Source organism: Phaenicophaeus curvirostris, chromosome 4, assembly GCF_032191515.1.
Source record: "Phaenicophaeus curvirostris isolate KB17595 chromosome 4, BPBGC_Pcur_1.0, whole genome shotgun sequence".
In the NCBI taxonomy this organism is placed as follows: domain Eukaryota; kingdom Metazoa; phylum Chordata; class Aves; order Cuculiformes; family Cuculidae; genus Phaenicophaeus; species Phaenicophaeus curvirostris.
The window spans coordinates 66,658,938-66,680,181 of NC_091395.1; the positions used below are offsets into that span (position 1 = coordinate 66,658,938).

The window sequence follows — 21,244 nt, forward strand, 5'->3', positions numbered from 1 at the left end:
CACAGAGTTACGTGCAGGTCAGAGGGGAGGGCCATGTTAAAACTCCACTCTGCCAGGCTCAATATGGGAAGACCACACTCCAGACCAGTCTGCTCTGTGTCATCTTCCACAGTAATTCCCACTGTATCTTAGAGAAATATTTTTGTTACTCCAAAATCCAAACTCAACTACTCCAAAAAACAGCAGTGACCTCTTGTACTTAATACATCCTTCACAGCATTTCACTCACTGCAGCTGTACCAACTTTAAAAGAATTTACACATTAGTATAGCACAAAGGAAAAGTAGGTCAGTTGTCTTTAGAAAAACAACCTGAATATTCAGAGCCAATTTATTAAACTGAACCTACATAAATATGAAACAACAAGGATCTCAATTGGTTTCAGTTTACGAAGCTAGTACCTGAAGTCTACATTTCAAAGGCATGTGCATTCTGCATAATTTTCCTTCCTCTCATCGACTCCCTCCCTTGTAATTTATGCTATATGAATCCTGAATTAAAGAAAAAATCATTTTCAGGCACTGTGAACCATGAAATGGATTCTCCAGGCTTCACTGCATATTAATAAGATAACTTTTGCATCCATTCAAATCTTGCATAATTATTTTATAGCACATTTTTTAATTGAATTTTGCTGCAATATATATATGAACTCTGGATATTACTATTTGTAGTATAAACATTCCCTTCCTATACTTATTCCAGCATATCTCACTATATTAGGTAGAATTAAAATTAAAAAAAAAAATCTTGTTCAAGTTGCAAACCAAAAGCTGATGATGCTTAGGGAGAAACTGATTAAGGCATTGTACATAGTATGTGTTTATTGGGGTGTTTTTACTTTTTCTGCAGCACACAGCATCATGCACCATCAAATAAAGGTTATTACAAAAAGCTGGACAAGTGTTTAATCTGATAAATTAGTTCTTATGTTCACAAGATGCTACTGGGTTGTATATCTCTTAAAACTGGGCATAAATGCAATAACAAGATAACACACTAAAATAAAGCAGAACACTAGTTATCCAGTTCTTCTGCTCCCATAAGCTGCATGTGTATTTCTTGCTTCAACCAATGAATGCAGGTCTTCACAGACTGTCCTTATCACCATGCACAAAATCTTTCACAAATGAATTAAAAGATGGACAATTTAACAGTTTTAGCACTAAGATCATGATCACTTTTTCAACAGGTCAATTCAGTACTTGCTTATGTTTCTCTAAAAAATGTTGAAAATGTTTTCCTCAGATCTACTGGAAAATCAGTAACTGAAAATTAAAATTTGTTTATAGTTTATTCTCTAACAAGACAGCTGCTCCCAGCTGAAGGAACTGAATCACAGATCTTAAACAGTATCTTTGCTACAAATATCTCCAAGAATATACACTTCTACTTGTTCTGCAGCAAATTTCCTACCATGAGGCAGAGCACAGAAGGGCGCTAAAGACCGTAGAAAAGAAGGAAGTATTCTTCCTTCATTTTAAAACTCTGCATTTTCATTTTTTTTAGCTATCAAGACGGAGTCTTAAAATCATAAGAAGAAGGCAGGGAGCTCCAGCATAAGGCAAACGTACTCTTTGAAGTTAATCTTAAGTTCCTCAGGCTTTTGCCATTCGAATTTTGAAATTCTCCAAGGATTGTGATTCCACAACTTTGCAGGTGACCTGTACCTGGGCTTATATCACCACAGTGAATTTTTTGGCTTGTCTTCTGCAAGCTGGACCCAATTCCCTCCACCAGGGCAAAACTGAGATAAATAATTTCCCAGGACCTGAAGGCTCCTTCTGCTTGTCAACATTTTTGTTAATGCTTATCACAAATACATTCTTTCATATATATTTAAATTAACACTCACCAGCCACTGCTGAGGTATTTCTGGTAAAGGCATTTGAGGAGGCGCTGGCAAACTGTTGGCAATTTCTTGCTTCTGTACATGTTCTTTTATTTCAAAACCTGTGAAGAGCAACAGACATCACTTAACACATTGGTGGATGCATACAGGACATTTTTTCCACATGTGGACACCATGTCTGACTGTCACACCCTGAAAACTGGCACGCAGTGCTGCTCACAGACTGCCTACTGGGTGCAGTTTGTTGAGGCAGTGCTGGAAGAATGCTGAGAATTCAGGAATTTAATCAAGCAGAACAAACACATACTTAACTCTATATCATAATGACATACATGCTATTTGGATCAACAAATACCAGACACAGAAAAAATTTACAGGAAATCATTCTGAACTGTCTATCCATCTGGAACTGAAAGACCTAAACCACTAAAATGCAAACACGTTGCCAGGTGTCTAACATACAGATAAAGCCATTTACAGGGGGAAGACACCACACTTGAGAACATTCCAGTGTCACCATAAAACAATGGTCAGCCTGTCGGCAGTATGTGACTGTTGCCTTTTACAAGAGGAGATGAGGAACAGTTGTTCCCATGGCACATTTTGGATGGGCAAGGCCATCATGCAGAAATGAATCCAAAATCAACCTTCATGCCAAAAGATTAGGAAAGACCCTGCCTCTCTCCTGGTCCTGCAGCAGTGGTGACAGCTATTCAGCCAAGCTCACAGCAATCATGTTCCCTGGGCTCCCTAATGTCCCAACCACCTCTGATCATGAAGCTGTGGTGTGAGTTTGCACAAGTCCTGGGAAATGCAGGATGCTACGACACGCTAACCTGGAGCGCACTGCTGCTTGGCTGGCATCGTCCGAACCAGCTCACCAATAACAGAACTACACACTCAGCATGTTTTGACACCATCTCCTTTTTTCTGCATTTTTAGTTTTTTAAGTAATCTAGGTGAATTTGAAAAGGGAAAGAAGCTAAATGTAAAAGTTGCTTTGAACATCCTTTGTATCACTATGATATCTCCATCACAAGGAAAAAGAGAAGCAACCCACCCATTCTGAGTTTTTGGCATAATAATTTAAATCCCAGTGGAGATCATTTAATAGGAACATGGTATCATTTTTCTTAATATCAAACAGGAGATTAGGGTACATCTCCTCAAGTTCTGGCAAAAATTCAGTCAATGGATTGCACCCTGCTTACCTCTAAACTCAACGTAGCTCCTAGTGTTTAATTTAGTCTTAAAATATACATATTTATTCAGTCAAATTGATGTCTTTTGGTCAAGATCATATAATTCTCGAAAATGTAATCAATGATGAAATGTTTCTTGTCATAACAACCCAATCCCACTGGCTGTGAAGTCATGGATTGAAAATCAACACTGATAAAATAAACTGGCTCTAAAGGCCACAAATTCTTCTTTATTCCTACAAATCAAGAGGGTGATTAGTCTTGGGAAGCATTCCATTTTTTTTTTTTTAAGTATACCCTTCACTTGTTCCTCTTTAAGTAGGATTAATCTACATTATGACTGCTATACATTTCCAAGTGTCCCATGCTTTCCAGAACAACCAGAAGTCAAATATGAAGGCCTTTTTAATGCAAAAAAAAAAAAGAGTATTCCAAGTGAATTCTATTGACTCTGTCAAGCTACTTTTCCCCCAGTTTTAAACTACACAAGTTCAAGCAAGAAACTGCTCTCACATTTATTTTCTTCTACCAAAATACACAGCAATGTCAGCATCACAGGTTTACAGCATCATGTACCTTTAAGAAAAACAGGCAGTGTTGACAGACACGTTAAATGAGAAAATCCACCAACAGTTCTCACTCCAAAATAAACTGTTTGTGTCTTTGTTTTTTAGATGAAAGTCTGAGTTCCAGAAGGAAATGCCAAGTGTTTTGTTCAGACCTACAGTCCATTTGGCATGCCAAGGTTCAGGAAGAAAAATAAAGTTTACAGTTTTGCCAGCTATTCAGGGTAACCACTGGTTTGGATGTGGGGCAGTTCAAGGCCAGACAACTATAACCTGAAGAACACATTTGCCTGGCCCAGTTCTCTCTGCTTGATAGATATAAAATGAAAAAAAACAGTGTGCATTTGAGATATGTACCAAAACAAGGCAAAAGATTTCTAAGGAATTCCCCAAGGCAAGAACTTACTGAGTTTAAAGTGTTTTACTAAAAGCCAACCAGCCCATTCTAGTAATTTCCACACCTTTACAAAGAAAAACATAATTGTCCATTTCCAGATGTTATAAAGAACCCAGCCAGCTCCCAGTCACACAGATCCTTCATTACTGTTCCCTGTTGAGTTTAAATGGTTTACTTCAGCAATCGAAATATCCTGTTGGATTCACATAGTTGATTTTTGCAAATGCATATAAAGTGTTTGAACTCTGCAGAGTCCTCAGGCCTCTTAAACTGTGCCAGCAACCCAAGAGCTCTTGGAGTTACAGGGGTGGAGTAAAACAACATTTTGAAAAACAGATTCTGAATGACAGTTCAGCTTAGTTACAGAGTACTGTGTGTTTATGCATCTTTTACTGCTTTTAATTTTAATGAAGAGATGAATAGTTTCAAAGGGATGGAATTACTGAATGTTATAACTGATTAAAAAAGGAGCAGAGTCAGCTCCAGTAAAGTACATGACTCCCCAGGTAGTTTCACACGCACTTAAAGCCAGCACAGGATGGCAGAGCTCCCAAGGAGTCAGCTCCTCTCCTTCCCTGCCTTGTTCCTGTCCCCGCACCAACCTCTTCTTTGTGCCAGCTTAAGCATGTGTGTGGCCTCACGTTGAACCAGACCAGGGAAGCAACTCTGGTTAGGACTAAACCAGCAAAAGAAAAGAAAATAAAGCTTGTGTTAGCAGAAAGGAAGATGCAATACATGATGAGAAAGAAAAAGTAGCCTGGGGAAGGAAAGAAGATGCTTTTTTTTAGAGGCCATGCTAGCCTCTAAAATATGCTCTATTTAAACTGCGGTTCCACAAAGCACAGTTTATAGACTTATAAAGCCTAGTCCTATGACCTCTTGCTTAACTAACTATGGAATTTTCTTGAATTAATTCTTACTTGAACTAGAACTTATCTTTTAATAAAATAGTCTTTTTTGATAAAATACTAGCAATGGCATGCAGGTTTTATGAAGTTCTTCCATTAGTTCATAGCTTCAGTGCTTAAAACATTCTTTATTTCCACTTTGAAACAAACTTTCCACCACTGCACACTGGTTTTTGTTGTGTAAGTCTAAGAGCTCATTCTCAGTCATTCATTTCCTACACCGAGTTTAATTATGATATCTCATTTTGGATAATTCAAAGGTGTATTTCTGGATCTTTTACTCACTTTTATGACTTTTCTTTGAAATGTCTAAACTTTATTTCCTTGAACGTAGGCACTAGAAATGCATATAATGTTCCAGTAATGACTGCACTGAACCAACCTCTACCACTTAATATATGGATCTCTTATGGACCTTGTTAAAGGATAGACTGTGTAATTGGATGTAATGGATCTTGTTATAGATCCTGTAATAGGTTTTAAAACCTAAAGAGTAGGTGCTGAAAGGTAGAAAGATGTAGTCCTTGGGTCTTTTCATCTTTGGCCATATCTACAGTCATAAAGATGCTAGGGAAGCAGCTCTGGTACAGAAAAATCTATATCCATATTATTAAAATCTCTCAACCCTCAAAATCAGGGTAGAGGGTGATGACTTTGAACAGTCTGTTTGGAACAGACCTTGCCCATGCTAACTCCCAAATCACACCTAGGAACTGATGAAGGAGATGAGTCAGCTCAGGCGGAACCTACGCCAAGGACCACTCCATAAATTGACAGCATAAATAACTGAGTTCCGGGGAAAGGATATGACAACCCTTCCCCATGTTTGCAAAGTAGGCAACAGAATGTTGTCTGACTTCTTGCGGAATTCAAATGTTTTTCTTAATAAATCTAGTTGAAAAGATTACAAGAAGAACATGCAGTGTCAGATCAGCATTGCTGAGGTTATTTTGCACTCCTGTAAAATACAGCTGCTTCTAAACATATCAAATTACAGATTCTGACCTACAGATTTTGGTTTGGGGGAGTTTGGTGTATTTTGATTGCTTTTGGAGCATGAAGCCTCCTTCCACAATATGTGAAATTGGTACCTGTCTAATTCTCTCAGTAGTAAAGACAGAGATGAGGCTTTAAGAATGTCAAAACAGAAAGGAGGAAAATAGTTTGTTGACCTCCTTGGACTTGCATCCCATGGCAAAAACGATTTCTTTACTGAAGGGGGAAAACACTGCATCAAACAAGATCAGATTTTTTTTAGCACTGGAGAGGAAACAAATCATTAGAAGCACACTTATGTATTTTCCAAAAAAGCTAAGCACTGAGCATTTACATGGACAGTATTTCACACAGAATCACAGAATCACAGAATAACCAGGTTGGAAGAGACCCACCGGATCATTGAGTCCAACCATTCCCATCAAACACTAAACCATATCCCTCAGCACCTCATCCACCCGTGCCTTAAACACCTCCAGGGAAGGTGACTCAACCACCTCCCTGGGCAGCCTGTTCCAGTGCCCAATGACCCTTTCTGTAAAGAATTTTTTCCTAAAGTCTAGCCTAAACCTCCCCTGGCAGAGCTTGAGGCCATTCCCTCTTGTCCTGTCCCCTGTCACTTGGGAGAAGAGGCCAGCACCCTCCTCTCTACAACCTCCTTTCAGGTAGTTGTAGAGAGCAATGAGGTCTCCCCTCAGCCTCCTCTTCTCCAGGCTAAACAACCCCAGCTCTCTCAGCTGCTCCTCATAAGGCCTGTTCTCCAGCCCCTTCACCAGCTTTGTTGCTCTTCTCTGGACTCGCTCCAGAGCCTCAACATCCTTCTTATGGTGAGGGGCCCAGAACTGAACACAGGATTCGAGGAGAGGTCTCACCAGTGCCGAGTACAGAGGGAGAATAACCTCCCTGGACCTGCTGGTCACGCCGTTTCTGATACAAGCCAAGATGCCATTGGCCTTCTTGGCCACCTGGGCACACTGCTGGCTCATATTCAGTCGCTGTCAACCAACACCCCCAGGTCCCTCTCCTCCAGGCAGCTTTCTAGACAGACTTCTCCTAGTCTGTAGCACTGCACAGGGTTGTTGTGCCCCAAGTGCAGGACCCGGCATTTGGCCTTGTTAAACCTCATGCCATTGGACTCAGCCCAGCGGTCCAGCCTGTTCAGATCCCTTTGCAGAGCCTCCCTACCCTCCAGCAGATCGACACTTCCACCCAGCTTAGTGTCGTCTGCAAACTTGCTCAGGGTGCACTCGATGCCTTCATCCAGGTCATTGATAAAGACATTGAACAGGGCTGGACCCAGCACTGAGCCCTGGGGAACCCCACTTGTCACTGGCCTCCAGCTGGATTTCACACCATTTCCCACCACTCTCTGGGCCCGGCCAGCCAACCAGTTTTCCACCCAGGAGAGTGTGCGCCTGTCCAGGCCAGAGGCTGACAGTTTCTCAAGCAGAATGCTGTGAGAAACTGTGTCAAAGGCTTTGCTGAAGTCCAGGAAGACCACATCCACAGCCTTTCCCTCATCCAGCAGCCAAGTCACTTTGTCATTTCTGTCAAATGTAGGTCTTATAGCCCAGATGCCACTTCATACAGAAAGGTGTTGTAAGGAAATACAAGAAAACTGCTAGAAAAAAACAGTGAGGGATATTCTTTATGTAAGTTCTGTGGAAAGGTTGCTGTACACAATGAATCATTCATATTGCATTCAGTTCCATAACCTTATTGGAGACAAAAGCAATTGTGCAACCAAAATGTTTCAGATAGCAAGAAAAAGTGGAAAGCAAACATTACTTTAATTGCAAAATGCAAACCAAACATGCTGACAGCCATCTCCTAGTTCTGGCTTGGCATTTCTGTATCAAAACCACACCAACTCAGTATCAAATCTCTGTGATGGAGTTGGATCATTTGATAGAGATGCAGCATGCAGCAGCCACACATCTATAAAATGGTGCTGTCACTAGCACTCCTTGATGAAGTATTATTTTTTTCCATTAAACTTCTAAATAGTATTACTGCCACAAAAAAAAAATGGAAGTAGCCACTATATCAACAGAAGTGAAAACATCGTCTAGCATGTAATTTTGTGATTGGATTCACCAATGTGCACCTAAGATACTTCCAATATGCCTTTTTGCTATATTTTATTGCTGAATACGAAGGAAAGCATTCAGGAAAGTTCCACTTTTGTTTCACTTCTGTCTTCTTTCAATTTAGGGCTTGTATTTAGTACTTAAAGCTATCTGACTGAACACAGACATATTCTGTGCATTTTGCAAGCAAGAAAACCCACCCGACACTGACCTTTTGATGACTGTATCCTCAGGAGAATGTTAGTTATCACTGCCTTCTTCTCCCTGACAGTGGAAGTTAGATATTCATGGTCCAGAAGTTCAAGAAACAGGCGCAGTTCAACTATTAACTCTTCCATGTCTAAAAGATAAAGAAAAGAGAATTCCTTTTTCTAAAAAGTCCCATTAGAAAAAGACAGAGTTAATTCTCATTTGTTAGCATTTTGATTTATTTTCTAGCATTTCTTTGAAATGTATGGTTCTCCTTGCTGGGAAGAGACCGTGTTCATTAGTAAAACCAACAAACTACTCTATTAGTAGGGACTACTGGCACTTGTAGCAGTTACCTCTAATCAGATGCAGTAAAGAGATCTTTTCACATACAACATCATCAAGCCAGTACGACAAAAAAATAAGCACACGAGTGACGGCCATCTGCTTTTTTAGCAGTGTCAGTCTGGTTCCTCTCCCTTTAAGAAACAAATTCTAACTGCAGAACAAAATTATAGTTTGGTAAAGCTTCTAGACTAATTAATATTTTCATAAATCTTTAGGGAAAATCTCACTTTTCCTCATCTTATTTCTTCTGTTTGCAATGGAGAAAAAGAGCAGGTACTCCTTTTTTACAGTGATTTGTGATACAACTTCCAAAGACAAGCTCCAAACTCATTCTGTGATTTATTACTCTCCAGATTCCTGATGATGCGCTTCATATTTCATCCTATTTCTTCTATTCCAGATCTCAAGGCTTTCCAATTCTTTATACAAAAAAAAGACATTCCTTCTTTGTATTCCCAAAGTTTCCAAATTTTTTTCAACAAATTTTATAAACATATTTCAACCTGTTTCCTTTCAAATTACCTCCGAAGTCTTGTATTGTCTTAATAACTGCAGTAGCTCAGAGCGTGCATATAAACACATTTGCTATGGCCTATTCTTAAGATACCTATTCAGCAAGTTTATGAGAGGTCATAGTGTTAAAACACACTTTTATGCTCCAGTTCCCTCATAAGTCTGAAATTCTCTAGTCCCTTTGCTTAAGTGAACTCACTATTTTTAGCACCTTAAGTTTCATAGATAGAATAGTTCATGGATACAATAGTTCACATTTCCATGCTTTCTGTATCCAATTGCATTATCCTCATTAAAAGATAAAAAACCCCATGAATTTAATTTCAAGGCTGCATGTAGGATTAATTTCAGTGCGACCTTCATTCCAAAATGCCTCTACTTAATTTTTTCTTGACTTGTTCACATTTGCTTATGTTGTCTTTTCAAGACAGGGCAACTGACTCTAAGCCTCTTCAGACTTCTACAAAGTACATTCTTTGCTGCTCAGTCTCTTAACAGCTCTTCCCTGCTCCTAAAACCTTTTCCACTATGGTTGCTTACCCAAGTGAACCTGGAATCCTTTTTCCCATTTCTGAGACTGTGCCTGGGTGTTTAAACAAGCCTTGGTCTAGATGCATTTGTTTTAGTCGACCACTTGAACGCAGCACCATGCAGGGAAACCTGCAGATGTCAGCTACGGTCCTACAAGAGGCTGTGGGCTCCTTCTTGTCTCCACTGAAAGCAGATTTTCCTATGTATATGCAGACTCTACCTGCCAGTACACTCTGGCTACTTCGTCAAGAAGCTTTCTAGGAATCCATCAGAAATTCAAAGTATCCCACAACAACCACATTATTTTCAGTGCTGTTTACATTATGGAACAACAGCATACAAGCACATTGCTTTCTCATGCAAAAAGGTAAAGGTTCAGTTTTGCAAAATGGTAAGTAATCACAATACTCAAGGAGGAAAAAAGAAAGAGGACCTATGACCTAAAAAAAGAATAAACCCCAAATAATCAGCTCTTAGTTATTTTTAAATTATACACTTCAGAACTAAGATTTATACTCCATTAAGAGTACAGGGGTCTCTTATTTTATGTCTGCTTAGAATAGAACATGTTTTACTATTGTTATTGTGAGCTTTATTTTAATTACAGAATATATGAATGGAGTGTTTTCTGGATTAAGGCAAAGGTCTGTAAACAAGCTGAAAGGGAGCTCTCCTGTCTTCTCCTCATCAATGAATACCCTTTGCCACAGTAACCTTATTTCTTTGCTAAGAAACATCACTTCTAGGAAGGGAGAGGATGAAGGCAGCAGATATCATTGATATGCACAAAGTGCCTAACTTTTTTCAGTTATTAAAAATGATACGATCCTTGTGCTTGGGAGCTTAAAATCTAATATAAACAGATTGCAAAATGAGAAATGAAAACAGACCAAAAAGAAGTTATGAGACAAAAAGACAGAGAAGCAAGAGGAGATAGAAATTTGCTGCTGGAGAGACTCCCGGGAGGTGGCATCAGCCCAAATCTCTCCTGAGGCCATATCACAAACTTGTGGCCATCTCCTCCTTCTTCATGTCTTTGAAGGAAATCTGCCTTGCAGTCACTGGTGACCACAGCCCATTGACCTACAAGGACCAAGGCACCAAAGTTCCAGGAAGCAGTTTAACTGCACCCAGCAGAGGATTTAAAAAGGAAAAATAAAGCTTTGGCTAGGGGCAACAGAGGAAGACAAGATGAAGCTCAAAGCAATGAGACAATGCTAAAGAAAATTTGAAACCACTGCCTTAGTAACATACTCACTGTGGGTGCATTATATTTGGCGTGCAGTCCAGCACTGTGGTTCAAATATCTAATAGTGCATCATAAAGGAATACAGAACATGAGAAGACTTGTTCTTCATGCCTTTGTCAGCCTACAGGTATATAACACTGACTTAAAGAAAGCAGTCATAAAAGCTAGTTTAAAATCTTAGTATGACCACAGAATAAAAATTGCTAGCAGCTGATGTAAAATGCTAGGTATAAATAATCACGACATTGCTTTTCTTATTTTCCTACCAAGATTAAACTGGGATTGTATTTTCTTCTGTGGAAATTAATAAAATCACAAACATCAACTTGTGAAGGAAGAAAGTCCTGAATTACAGTTTACATATATGCAATGATGTCAAATATCGAAAAAATAAAGACGTGAAACACTATTCCCACCTAGTATAAAACACTTTTTCCACGTATCTTAAAAATACCCTCTTTTTTCATACTTTTGCAGCTTAAGAAGAGAACAGAAAGTGCTGTCATGGAGTGCATTTAAAGTACTTAAAATAAGTAACTGAAAATTCTTCTTTCTAAGAAGTCAACAAATAAACAAGTTTATCTGTCATTAATCCTTGGCTTATTTTCTGGATTTAAAGAATCTTCTTTTCTCTGTCCTAGAAATGTAATGATGTGCCCACAAAAAGTAATGGAACGGAATAACAGAAAATCCACATAATGCATATTTTCAGTAAGCAATCACTACTTCTGAAGTGAAGACTAAAGGAGAGGGTGATGCAAGTCCCAAAGAAAAACATGCTCCTCTAGTGAGAGATTACCCTTGGAAACCTGACATCACCACACAATAAGAATAATAATCAGAAGGCTTTCAAAAAGGGGCCAATTTATTTGGCAGTTTTGGCTGTATTTTCTTTGTTGAAGGAATGACTTGCAAGTGGCAGGCAGTGAAAAGCAGGGTGGAGTCCAGGGATGGTAATCACAACAGTAAGTAGATTTTAGCTTTACTGAGGAGCAAAGTCGCATTCCAAACTAAATGATGAGAACCCCATTCTGTGTTCAATAGGAATTATAGGCCCCTAATGGGCGGCTGCAATTGTCATGCACAAATAAAAAACAATGATACATCCAAAAGAGTTTCCAGGACTGGCTCTCAAGAGTTTTTAAAGTTTTTCAAATGACAGCATGTAAAAACTATACACACAAGCCAGCAATGGAATACGCCAAGGTAAAAATAATCAGAGGAAGGCAATTACATCACACTTAGGTTTTGTTCCAAACAAGAACTAAAATCAACTGGGAGTGAAAGAGCATGATGATGCAATTATCTCAAATCTACATTTATGGGTACTAGCCTATAAGTACTTTTTAAAGAAGATAAAGTTTTCACTACAAATTAATTAACAAAATTTCTTAGCAGTAGTGCTTTATCACACACATCATCCTCAAACTAGAAGTAAAAAGAAGGATGACCTGATTAAAAGAGTGGTCAGATTGTTTTGGGATCAATTACATCAATTGCAGTAACTTTTGAACTTGCCACACCACAAATGACCCTGAAGTGTTTTCCAATTAACTGATATCTACTGAAAAACTGTTAATGAAAAAAGACAGACAAATCTAGGAAGGATGACAAACCCCTTTCCATCACCTCCCAGCGATCCTGGCTGACTGGTGAAGTTCCATGTGGCTGGAGGCTGGCTGATGTTGTGCCCATCTACAAGAAGGGTGGCAAGGAGGACCCAGGGAACTACAGGCCTATGAGTCTGACCTCAGTGCCAGGGAAGGTCATGGAGCAGGTGATCTTGAGTGCTATCATGAAGCACATGCAAGAGAACCGGGTGATCAGGCCCAGTCAACACGGGTTCACAAAAGGCAGGTCTTGCCAAACTAACCTGATTGCCTTCTATGACAAAGTGACTCGCCTACTGGATGAGGGAAAGGCTGTGGATGTATCTTCCTGGACTTCAGCAAAGCCTTTGACACAGTTTCTCACAGCATTCTGCTTCGGAAACTGTCAGCCTCTGGCCTGGACAGGCGCACACTCTCCTGGGTGGAAAACTGGTTGGCTGGCCGGGCCCAGAGAGTGGTGGGAAATGGTGTGAAATCCAGCTGGAGGCCAGTGACAAGTGGGGTTCCCCAGGGCTCAGTGCTGGGTCCAGCCCTGTTCAATGTCTTCATCAATGACCTGGATGAAGGCATCGAGTGCACCCTTAGCAAGTTTGTGGCAGACACTAAGCTGGGTGGAAGTGTTGATCTGCTGGAGGGTAGGGAGGCTCTGCAAAGGGATCTGAACAGGCTGGACTGCTGGGCAGAGTCCAATGGCATGAGGTTTAACAAGGCTAAATGCCGGGTCCTGCACTTGGGGCACAACAACCCTGTGCAGTGCTACAGACTAGGAGAAGTCTGTCTAGAAAGCTGCCTGGAGGAGAGGGACCTGGGGGTGTTGGTTGACAACCGACTGAATATGAGCCAGCAGTGTGCCCAGGTGGCCAAGAAGGCCAATGGCATCTTGGCTTGTATCAGAAACGGCGTGACCAGCAGGTCCAGGGAGGTTATCCTCCCTCTGTACTCGGCACTGGTGAGACCGCTCCTCGAATCCTGTGTTCAGTTCTGGGCCCCTCACCACAAGAAGGATGTTGAGGCTCTGGAGCGAGTCCAGAGAAGAGCAACAAAGCTGGTGAAAGGGCTGGAGAACAGGCCTTATGAGGAATGGCTGAGAGAGCTGGGGTTGTTTAGCCTGGAGAAGAGGAGGCTGAGGGGAGACCTCATTGCTCTCTACAACTACCTGAAAGGAGGTTGTAGAGAGGAGGGTGCTGGCCTCTTCTCCCAAGTGACAGGGGACAGGACAAGAGGAAATGGCCCCATGATCCGCCAGGGGAGATTTAGGCTGGACATTAGGAAAAAATTTTTGACAGAAAGGGTCATTGGGCACTGGAACAGGCTGCCCAGGATGGTGGTTGAGTCACCTTCCCTGGAGGTGTTTAAGGCACGGGTGGACGAGGTGCTGAGGGGCATGGTTTAGTGTTTGACAGGAATGGTTGGACTCGATGATCCGGTGGGTCTCTTCCAACCTGGTTATTCTATGATTCTATGAAAACATGAAAAGTGTTTCTCTAAAATAAAGTGATTTTATTAAGTCTACTAAAGCCTCAGAGACTGAGATGCACCGATACAACATGTTCCAATGCATGGAGGTGCTGAGGGGCATGGTTTGGTGACTGATAGGAATGGTTGGACTCAATGATCCTGTGGGGTCTTTTCCAACCTAGTGATTCTGTGATTCTGTGACAGTAAGTATTTTCATTAATCATTGTCTTGTCTATACAATACAAACCCCATACAAAGTAAATAAACTTCCATGCTTGCATGCCTGTTATAAATGTATGTATAACAATTTGCCAGTGTATGCATATGCTTAAATCTTCTTTCACCGTTTAGTTTGCCATTTACAGATGTTAAAGGATAGAGCAGACCATATTAATGAGATCCCCCCAGAATTAATCACCTAATCTGACTTTCTGTACAATACAGGCCAGAGACTGTCCTCTATCCCTACTTCCATGGGTGGTGGGGAATCCAAAACAAAATTTGATTGCATTTATGGATATGACTGATGCCAATCTTCACGCTATGTTTGAAAATCAGGTATTGAGGACAGGTATGCTTCAACTCCACTACAACCCAGACCCAGCACAAGTGCCCATATGCACGTACGCACACAGACACACACATAAGCACTATATGGGGTAACCACTATGAGCTTTTCAAAGTGGATGTCTCAACCTTAACCTTGCCTTGACAGTTGTTTATTACAAGGCTATATTAAATGAAGTACGTATCTAATCCTATAATAGTATTTATTCTCTGAAAAATATTCATACTGCAGTTTTATCCTACATTAAAAAACGTTCTCTAACTCATACACTACATGGGCTAATTTCAATGCATGTATGTTCTTACCTCTTAAAAATCTAAGCCTCTGTATTTTGTTAGCAGTATGATACTTAGGGACATTTTTCAGAAAAAAAGTTAGAGCTGGTGATGGCTGGCTGAATGATTAAAAAATTTTCTGTTTCAAAATCTGATTAAAGTCTACTAATATTCGACATGTATAAACTTCTTCAAATATGTAAACTCTCCCACCCTGCCAAAAAAGCCTCTGTGGCATTTTGAGTACACAAGCAACAGCAGAGAAACCAGACATATGACCTAGTTTTGAATGAAAAACAGCATAAACTGCAAGTTTTTACGTATCTCCATTGGAATAGAGTAATCATCCTTAGTTTTGGATGTCATCATTTGAATATTTTACTTAAATGTTTGTAACAGAACACCACTGGGAAAACCATGTCTGCATTTTATAAAGATGTAATTATCAGAGATATTATGAAGTATTTAGAGCCACCAGGAAACAAATACTTTAAATTATGAAGTAATGCACAAAATCACTTCAACCTGTTTCAACACAATCCTATACCGCAGTAAAAAAAATCCAGTAATTAATAAAAAAAATCCTTTTCATGACTACATTATCATTATGTGGGAAAAGAAATGTGCACTGAAATACAAAAATCTGGAAGAAGGCAACAATGGTATATTTAGCAATAGGAAACATTTTTACTTTCTTCAACATGCTATCAGAAACTAGATGGCATATTTGAAAATGCTATCCAAATCCTATCCACTAAGAAATGAAAAGGCATACTGTTTAAAGAACAGTGTGTGGAAAGATACGACTTTTCAGAAGAACAGTTTTCTCATGGTTGCACAGGCCCTTCTTTGCTGCCCTGTTAATCATGGTGTACGAGGTGGGATGAACTCTACCAGTTAAGTATGCTAAAAACCTACTCCAGAAAGTAGACATAATCATCGTGGGGGTTCATGGTATTACAGGAAGGAATTTAAAAGTGTATGAAAAAGAGGTGAAACCTAAAATTGCAGATTGCCCTAAAGATGACAAATGAGCACAGAAAAAGTAAAACACATGCAAGGATTGTCATCAGAGTGCTTTAACATAACTTAATATTTCAGCCTCTATAAAAACTCACAACAATCATCTTTTGTTTAAAATTTGGAGCTTCCCAGACTGTTAAAACCTCTCTTTCCAGACAGCCTGGGGCAAGAGAGGCAAACATAGCTACTAAAACCTCCTCCTGTCTCATCCATATTTATGATCAACTTCAGTAAGTGTCAAGGGATCATTTCAGCCACAACCTTCATGTATTCCTCTTTTTCTTTCTTCCTTCTGCTTCGGTTTTCAAGGAATTGGCTTTTGCAAAACCAGCTTTCAAACAAAGCTAGCAGAGCTCCAAATGCTGCTGTTGCAATACTTTGGTGATAAAACAAGAGGTAGGAAAGCATTAAGGAATGTTTGGATAAGAAACAAGCTGCCAAAAATCCTACTCAACCAGCTACAGCCATGCAATGAGTGGCAGTAGTGCAGGAGTGTAATCCATTAGCATAAAGTAGACGGATAGAGTTTCTTTACTGAAGTCCAGACCAGTGTTCAAGCACTGCCACAGACTTCAGAGAGGAATGACTCCTTTTAAGCGAGTTCATAAACTCAGAGAAAAAAAAGAAGGAATAATAAAGAAAGATGAAATAAGAACAAAATAAAAAAGAGAAGAAAAAAGAAAAAGAGAAAACAAGAAAGAAGAAAAGAAAGAAGAAAAGAAAGAAGATTTTTAAGAAAGAACAAAGAAAGAAAAAAGAAACGTCACTACCAGTTGACAAGGGAAGACCCACAAATGTCATCCAGCTGGACTTTTCTAAGCATTTTGACATGGTCCCCCACAACATCCTTGTCTCTAAATTGGAGAGGCATGAATTTGATAGATGGACTGTTCAGTGGATAAGAAATTGGTTGGATGGTTGCACCCAGAGGGTAGTGGTCAGAAGTTCATGTCCAGATGGAGAAAAGTCCCTCAGGGGTCTGCTCTGGGATTGGTGCTGTTTATTATCTTCATCAATGACACAGACTATGGGATCGAGTGCACTCATCTTCAGCAAGTTTGCAGATGACACAAACTAAGTGGTGAGATTGACACCCCTGAGGTAAGGGATGCCATTCAGAGGGACCATGAAAAGCTAAGAGAAGTGGACGTAGGTCCTGCGCTTGGGTTGGGGCAACTCTCAGTATTGATATCGGCTGGAAGATGAAGGGAGTGAGAGCAGCCCTGCATGGAAGGACCTGGGGGGTCCTGGTGGATGAGAATCGTAGAATCATAGAATAACCAGGTTGGAAGAGACCCACCGGATCATCAAGTCCAACCATTAAGCTCAACATGAGCCAGCAATGTATGTTTGCAGCCCAGAAGGCCAACTGTATCCTGGGCTGCGTCAAAAGAAGTGTTGCCAGCAGGCTGGGGGAGGTGGTTCCACCCCTCTAATCTGCTCTTGTGAAACTCCACCTGGATACTGCATCTAGCTCTGGAGCCCTCAGGAAAGACATGGATATTTTGGAGCACATCCAGAGGAGGGCCACAAAATGATCAAAGGCCTGGAACACCTCCCTTGTGAAGAGGGGCTGAGAGAGTTCTGGTTGTTCAGTTTGGAGAAGACTCCAAGGAGACCTTATTGCAGCCTTTCAATACTTAAAGGGGGCTTATAAGAAAGATGGGGGAAAAAAAACATTTAGCAGGGCCTGTAGCAACAGGAAAAGGGGTAACAGCTTTAAACTAAAAGAAGCAAAGATTATACTAGATATTACGAAGAAGGTTTTTTTCATTAAGGGTGGTGAGACACCGGAGCATGTAGCCCAGAGAGGTGGTAGATGTCCTGTCCTGGAAACATTCATGGTCAGTTTGGATGGGGCTCTGAGCAACCTGATTGAGTTAAAGATGTCCCTGCTCACTGCAGGGGGTGTTGGACTAGATAACCTCCATGGCTCCTTCCAATCCAAACCATTCTATGATTCGTTATTAAAACATTAATTATCTAAATTGAACACGTAATATGTTAGCCAAAGGGAAAAAAAAATGGTGATAACTAGCTACAGAAACTTACTGTGGACTTTATCAAGTTGTTAAAGGCTTTCTCAGAAAGTATGTTTTCCACATGAGACTGCTTTTATTACCAAACTAAATGTATCATACCTTGTAAAGCAAAAGAACATGGATTTCACTCCAACTGCACACCCAGCAGCCTGGGTGAGCATTTCACTCTCCCATCTCTGTACTCACTGTGGGCATGCAGGCTGGGCTTTCTTTTCAGACTCCCATTACCCTACTAGGGCAGAAAAAGAAAATTTTGTCCATTTAATCATCTCCAAATGTATCAGCTGACATCATCTTGTCAGAACAAGACATTCCAGGTCTTGCTTACTGGCTCCTGCATTAGCTCAACTCCTCCATTACTCCAAACCACAAAAGATAAGCAGCCACTACAGAATTAATAAATGGGCTCAGATTCCACAAAAGAAAAGCAGGTCCCTCATGGTGCAAAAAAAGGAGACAGAAAATCTGTGATAGGAGGTGAAAGGCTGACTTCAGGTCCCAAGAGGAGATGGGGTTCGGTTACGGCTGAGACACACTGAAGCAAAAGCGAAGGTCTGGAGAGCAAATTGTGAGTTCTTCACATGGGTCCTCAGCTGTACACAAATCTGCTTTTAGGTTAGGATTCCTTTCAAAGTTGTGAATAATTACATATCCAGCAGAAATGTGAGACAGTAAGTTAATGAACTTAAAGGAATGTGAAAACAAAGTAATAAAACAATGACAAAGAAATACAAAGATGGAAATGGTAGGAACTGCACAATTGCATTTGGGATTTTTTGTATTCAGCAATAAAATTTTTACATACAATGGAAGTAAAATACCAACCTTAAAATTGGTTCAAAAAGTCCTATGGCCGATCATGTCAGCCAAGCCTACAGTATAGTCCAAGAACAGTTTGCACTCTGAATCCGGTTATAGGATTTCAGTTTGCAGTTAATTTAAAGCCAGAAATAGGATGGTATTGTGTTTTATAAGAACAGGCTCAGAAGTCCTAATATTTGTATGTGAAAAATAATCCTACAACAATTTTTTATACCACTGTACTCACTGCTGGGTCCATTATGCAATGAGTAACTTCTGCTATACATTGCTTATTGCCTGATGCACTTCCTAAGGAGAGAAGCATATTCTGCTCTTCCTGCTGTGCTTTTGAAAATGTTTAGATAGATGTACAGATTGATAAAGATATATCTTAAGAAAATAAGATCAAAAAACCATAATTTACACTGACAGAGTGTAGAATGTTGAGAGCAGACATCTCTGTTTAAATGGAAAATACATTGTTCCCCACCTCACACTAGTGTCCCAAGAAACACCTGTCTCCTTCACTGTTACCCATCATTCTTATTTAGGAGAATTTCATTATCTGATAGGTAGATTCCAGTCAAAAGAAAAAAATATTAGAGCTTAAGCTAGCTTTGAAATTCTAGCCCCACAGGTGAAGAACAGTTAACATAAAAATGGAAATCTTATTTGAAAAAAACAATGGTGCATGAAATACAAACCATGAAATCCTCTTTAAAAATCCTTAAGTGAGACATCATTTTAATTACAGACTGTATAGCGTATCATAAGATGGACAGGACCACTGAAACTAGTGAAGTTATTTCTTCATTGTAGCCTTAAAATGCAGTCAGATCACTGAAACATCAAATATTGGACACTGCACAAGCTTTTAAAGAAATCTCCATCCTTGTCATTCTACCAATATTTATTCTGAAGACTTATGATAAGCTGGATCTGCAAAGAGATGAAGTACAGCACTTTTACTTCTGTTTGCTGGGATGCTTCTTTAGAGTACAAAATTAGCAGGAACCTGTGCCTGAAAAAATGCAGATTCTGACAAATTTATTTAACTACTTTTTTTTGTGGGGTGTCCTTTTAATATACAATCTGCCCACACAGAAATCTTGGACTTAAAATTGAATTTCTCTCATCAAATGAAATAAACGTTAATCTATATATTCTCAGGATATAGAATGACATAAATAAATAAGCAAATTCCTCTCACAGTGAAATGGAAAAAAATGTGATTAAAAAATTTGGGTCCTTATCTCATGTAATTCTTTCTCATGGTTTCAGTGATGCTCAACTGATGCCTTGCAACCTGGGATATACAATTAATACTTGTATGTTATACAGATTTCATTTTAATTATATATATGCTTTGAATTTATAATGAAACCAGAAAACACATGTTTAACAAACACTAATAAACTGCTGCCAACCCCCTTCTATCAGGCTGCTCCAGCCACCTTTGATCTTCTACCTGATCATCCTTACACCTCTTTGGAATACAGACTGTGCTAGACAGATTTACCTACAAAGTCTTAAGGAAAATTTACCTCCATGGTTTTCAGCCCTTTGGGCCACATTCTGGTTTCTGCACATTATCCAGTTTTTCTACATCTGGTTATGCTGCTCCATATGTTTGGAACAGCCTCTCTTCTCCCTGCCAAGCCAGCTCCCTCTCTCCATGAAATCCCTCTTTCTTTCAGCAGTTCCTTCAACAATAATCCTCACAGTCCCCTCATCTAATAGTTGTGCCATGTCTCGTCATGCAGATGGTTTTTTTATCTACCTTTAGGCCAGACTTTGCAAACATTTTCCCGTGGTAAAAAAGAAGTCCCAATCCTTCTGATTGGTTTCACTAACCACAACAACAGGATGAGTTCAGCGGAAAAAAAAAAATCTGTGTTTTAGTTATTAATGTCTACAAGGAAGGAATTTAATTCCTGCGCAACAAGAGCAAAAGAAAGCAAACCATCGGATGTCTGTTCCTCCTGTCACTAGTGGGACGATACAGCATGAGGATGGGAGAAGGTGCTAGCTGCCAGGATGTACTCCGGCACCAGCACAGGCACCACACAGCTGGCTGCGCCTGCTCCATCCTCCCTGGACAAAGCTGGCCCTTTCCAGCAGGGAGAGGTGACATTTAAATGAAAATCCCAATTATTCCATACAAGAGTATTTCACAGCTCTGAGGATGTGTGTCCAAACTGTTACCATTACGAGAGGTTCTCACTCGCCCTAAGTCTCGGAGCATTTTTTGAGGTCAATGAGCTAATTTACTGTTTGTAAAATGTGGTGCCACAGAACTGAACAGCACAAACAACACCAGCTTCTCACTGTTACAGCACTGAAAAACTTTGTATCTGGCCAGTTATGAAGGAGAAAAAAATAAGAGAGAAAAAACGCACTTTACACATTACTTGGGCATATACTCCTCATGGCTGCCCACTTGTGTCAACTGATGGATACCATGAAGATAAAAATAGACCACTGGATCCAGAACAAAGCCCTTTATTCAAATTACATAGCTACCTCTGAGCATACTATAGAAATATCACTTGGGCAAGAAAGACACATTTTATGAGTAGGAGGATCACTGTGAGCCCACTTGTCCCCGCCAGACTTTTGTCTCAGC

The 21,244-nt window shown here is 40.0% G+C and overlaps 1 protein-coding gene across 2 annotated transcripts in view; it reads right to left on the reverse strand.

Annotated features, from left to right (window-relative positions):
• The window catches only part of AFAP1 (actin filament associated protein 1), an 85,580-nt gene that overhangs the window by 54,807 nt on the left and 9,529 nt on the right, over positions 1-21,244 (reverse strand). For both annotated transcript variants that reach the window (XM_069856377.1, XM_069856378.1), the window contains 2 exons: positions 8,223-8,351; positions 1,856-1,953 (listed from right to left, as the gene is read on the reverse strand). In XM_069856377.1, coding sequence (XP_069712478.1) covers positions 1,856-1,953; positions 8,223-8,349 — 225 coding nt within the window. In that variant the 5' untranslated portion in view covers positions 8,350-8,351. Of the gene's footprint in view, positions 1-1,855; positions 1,954-8,222; positions 8,352-21,244 lie in introns of those variants that run through there.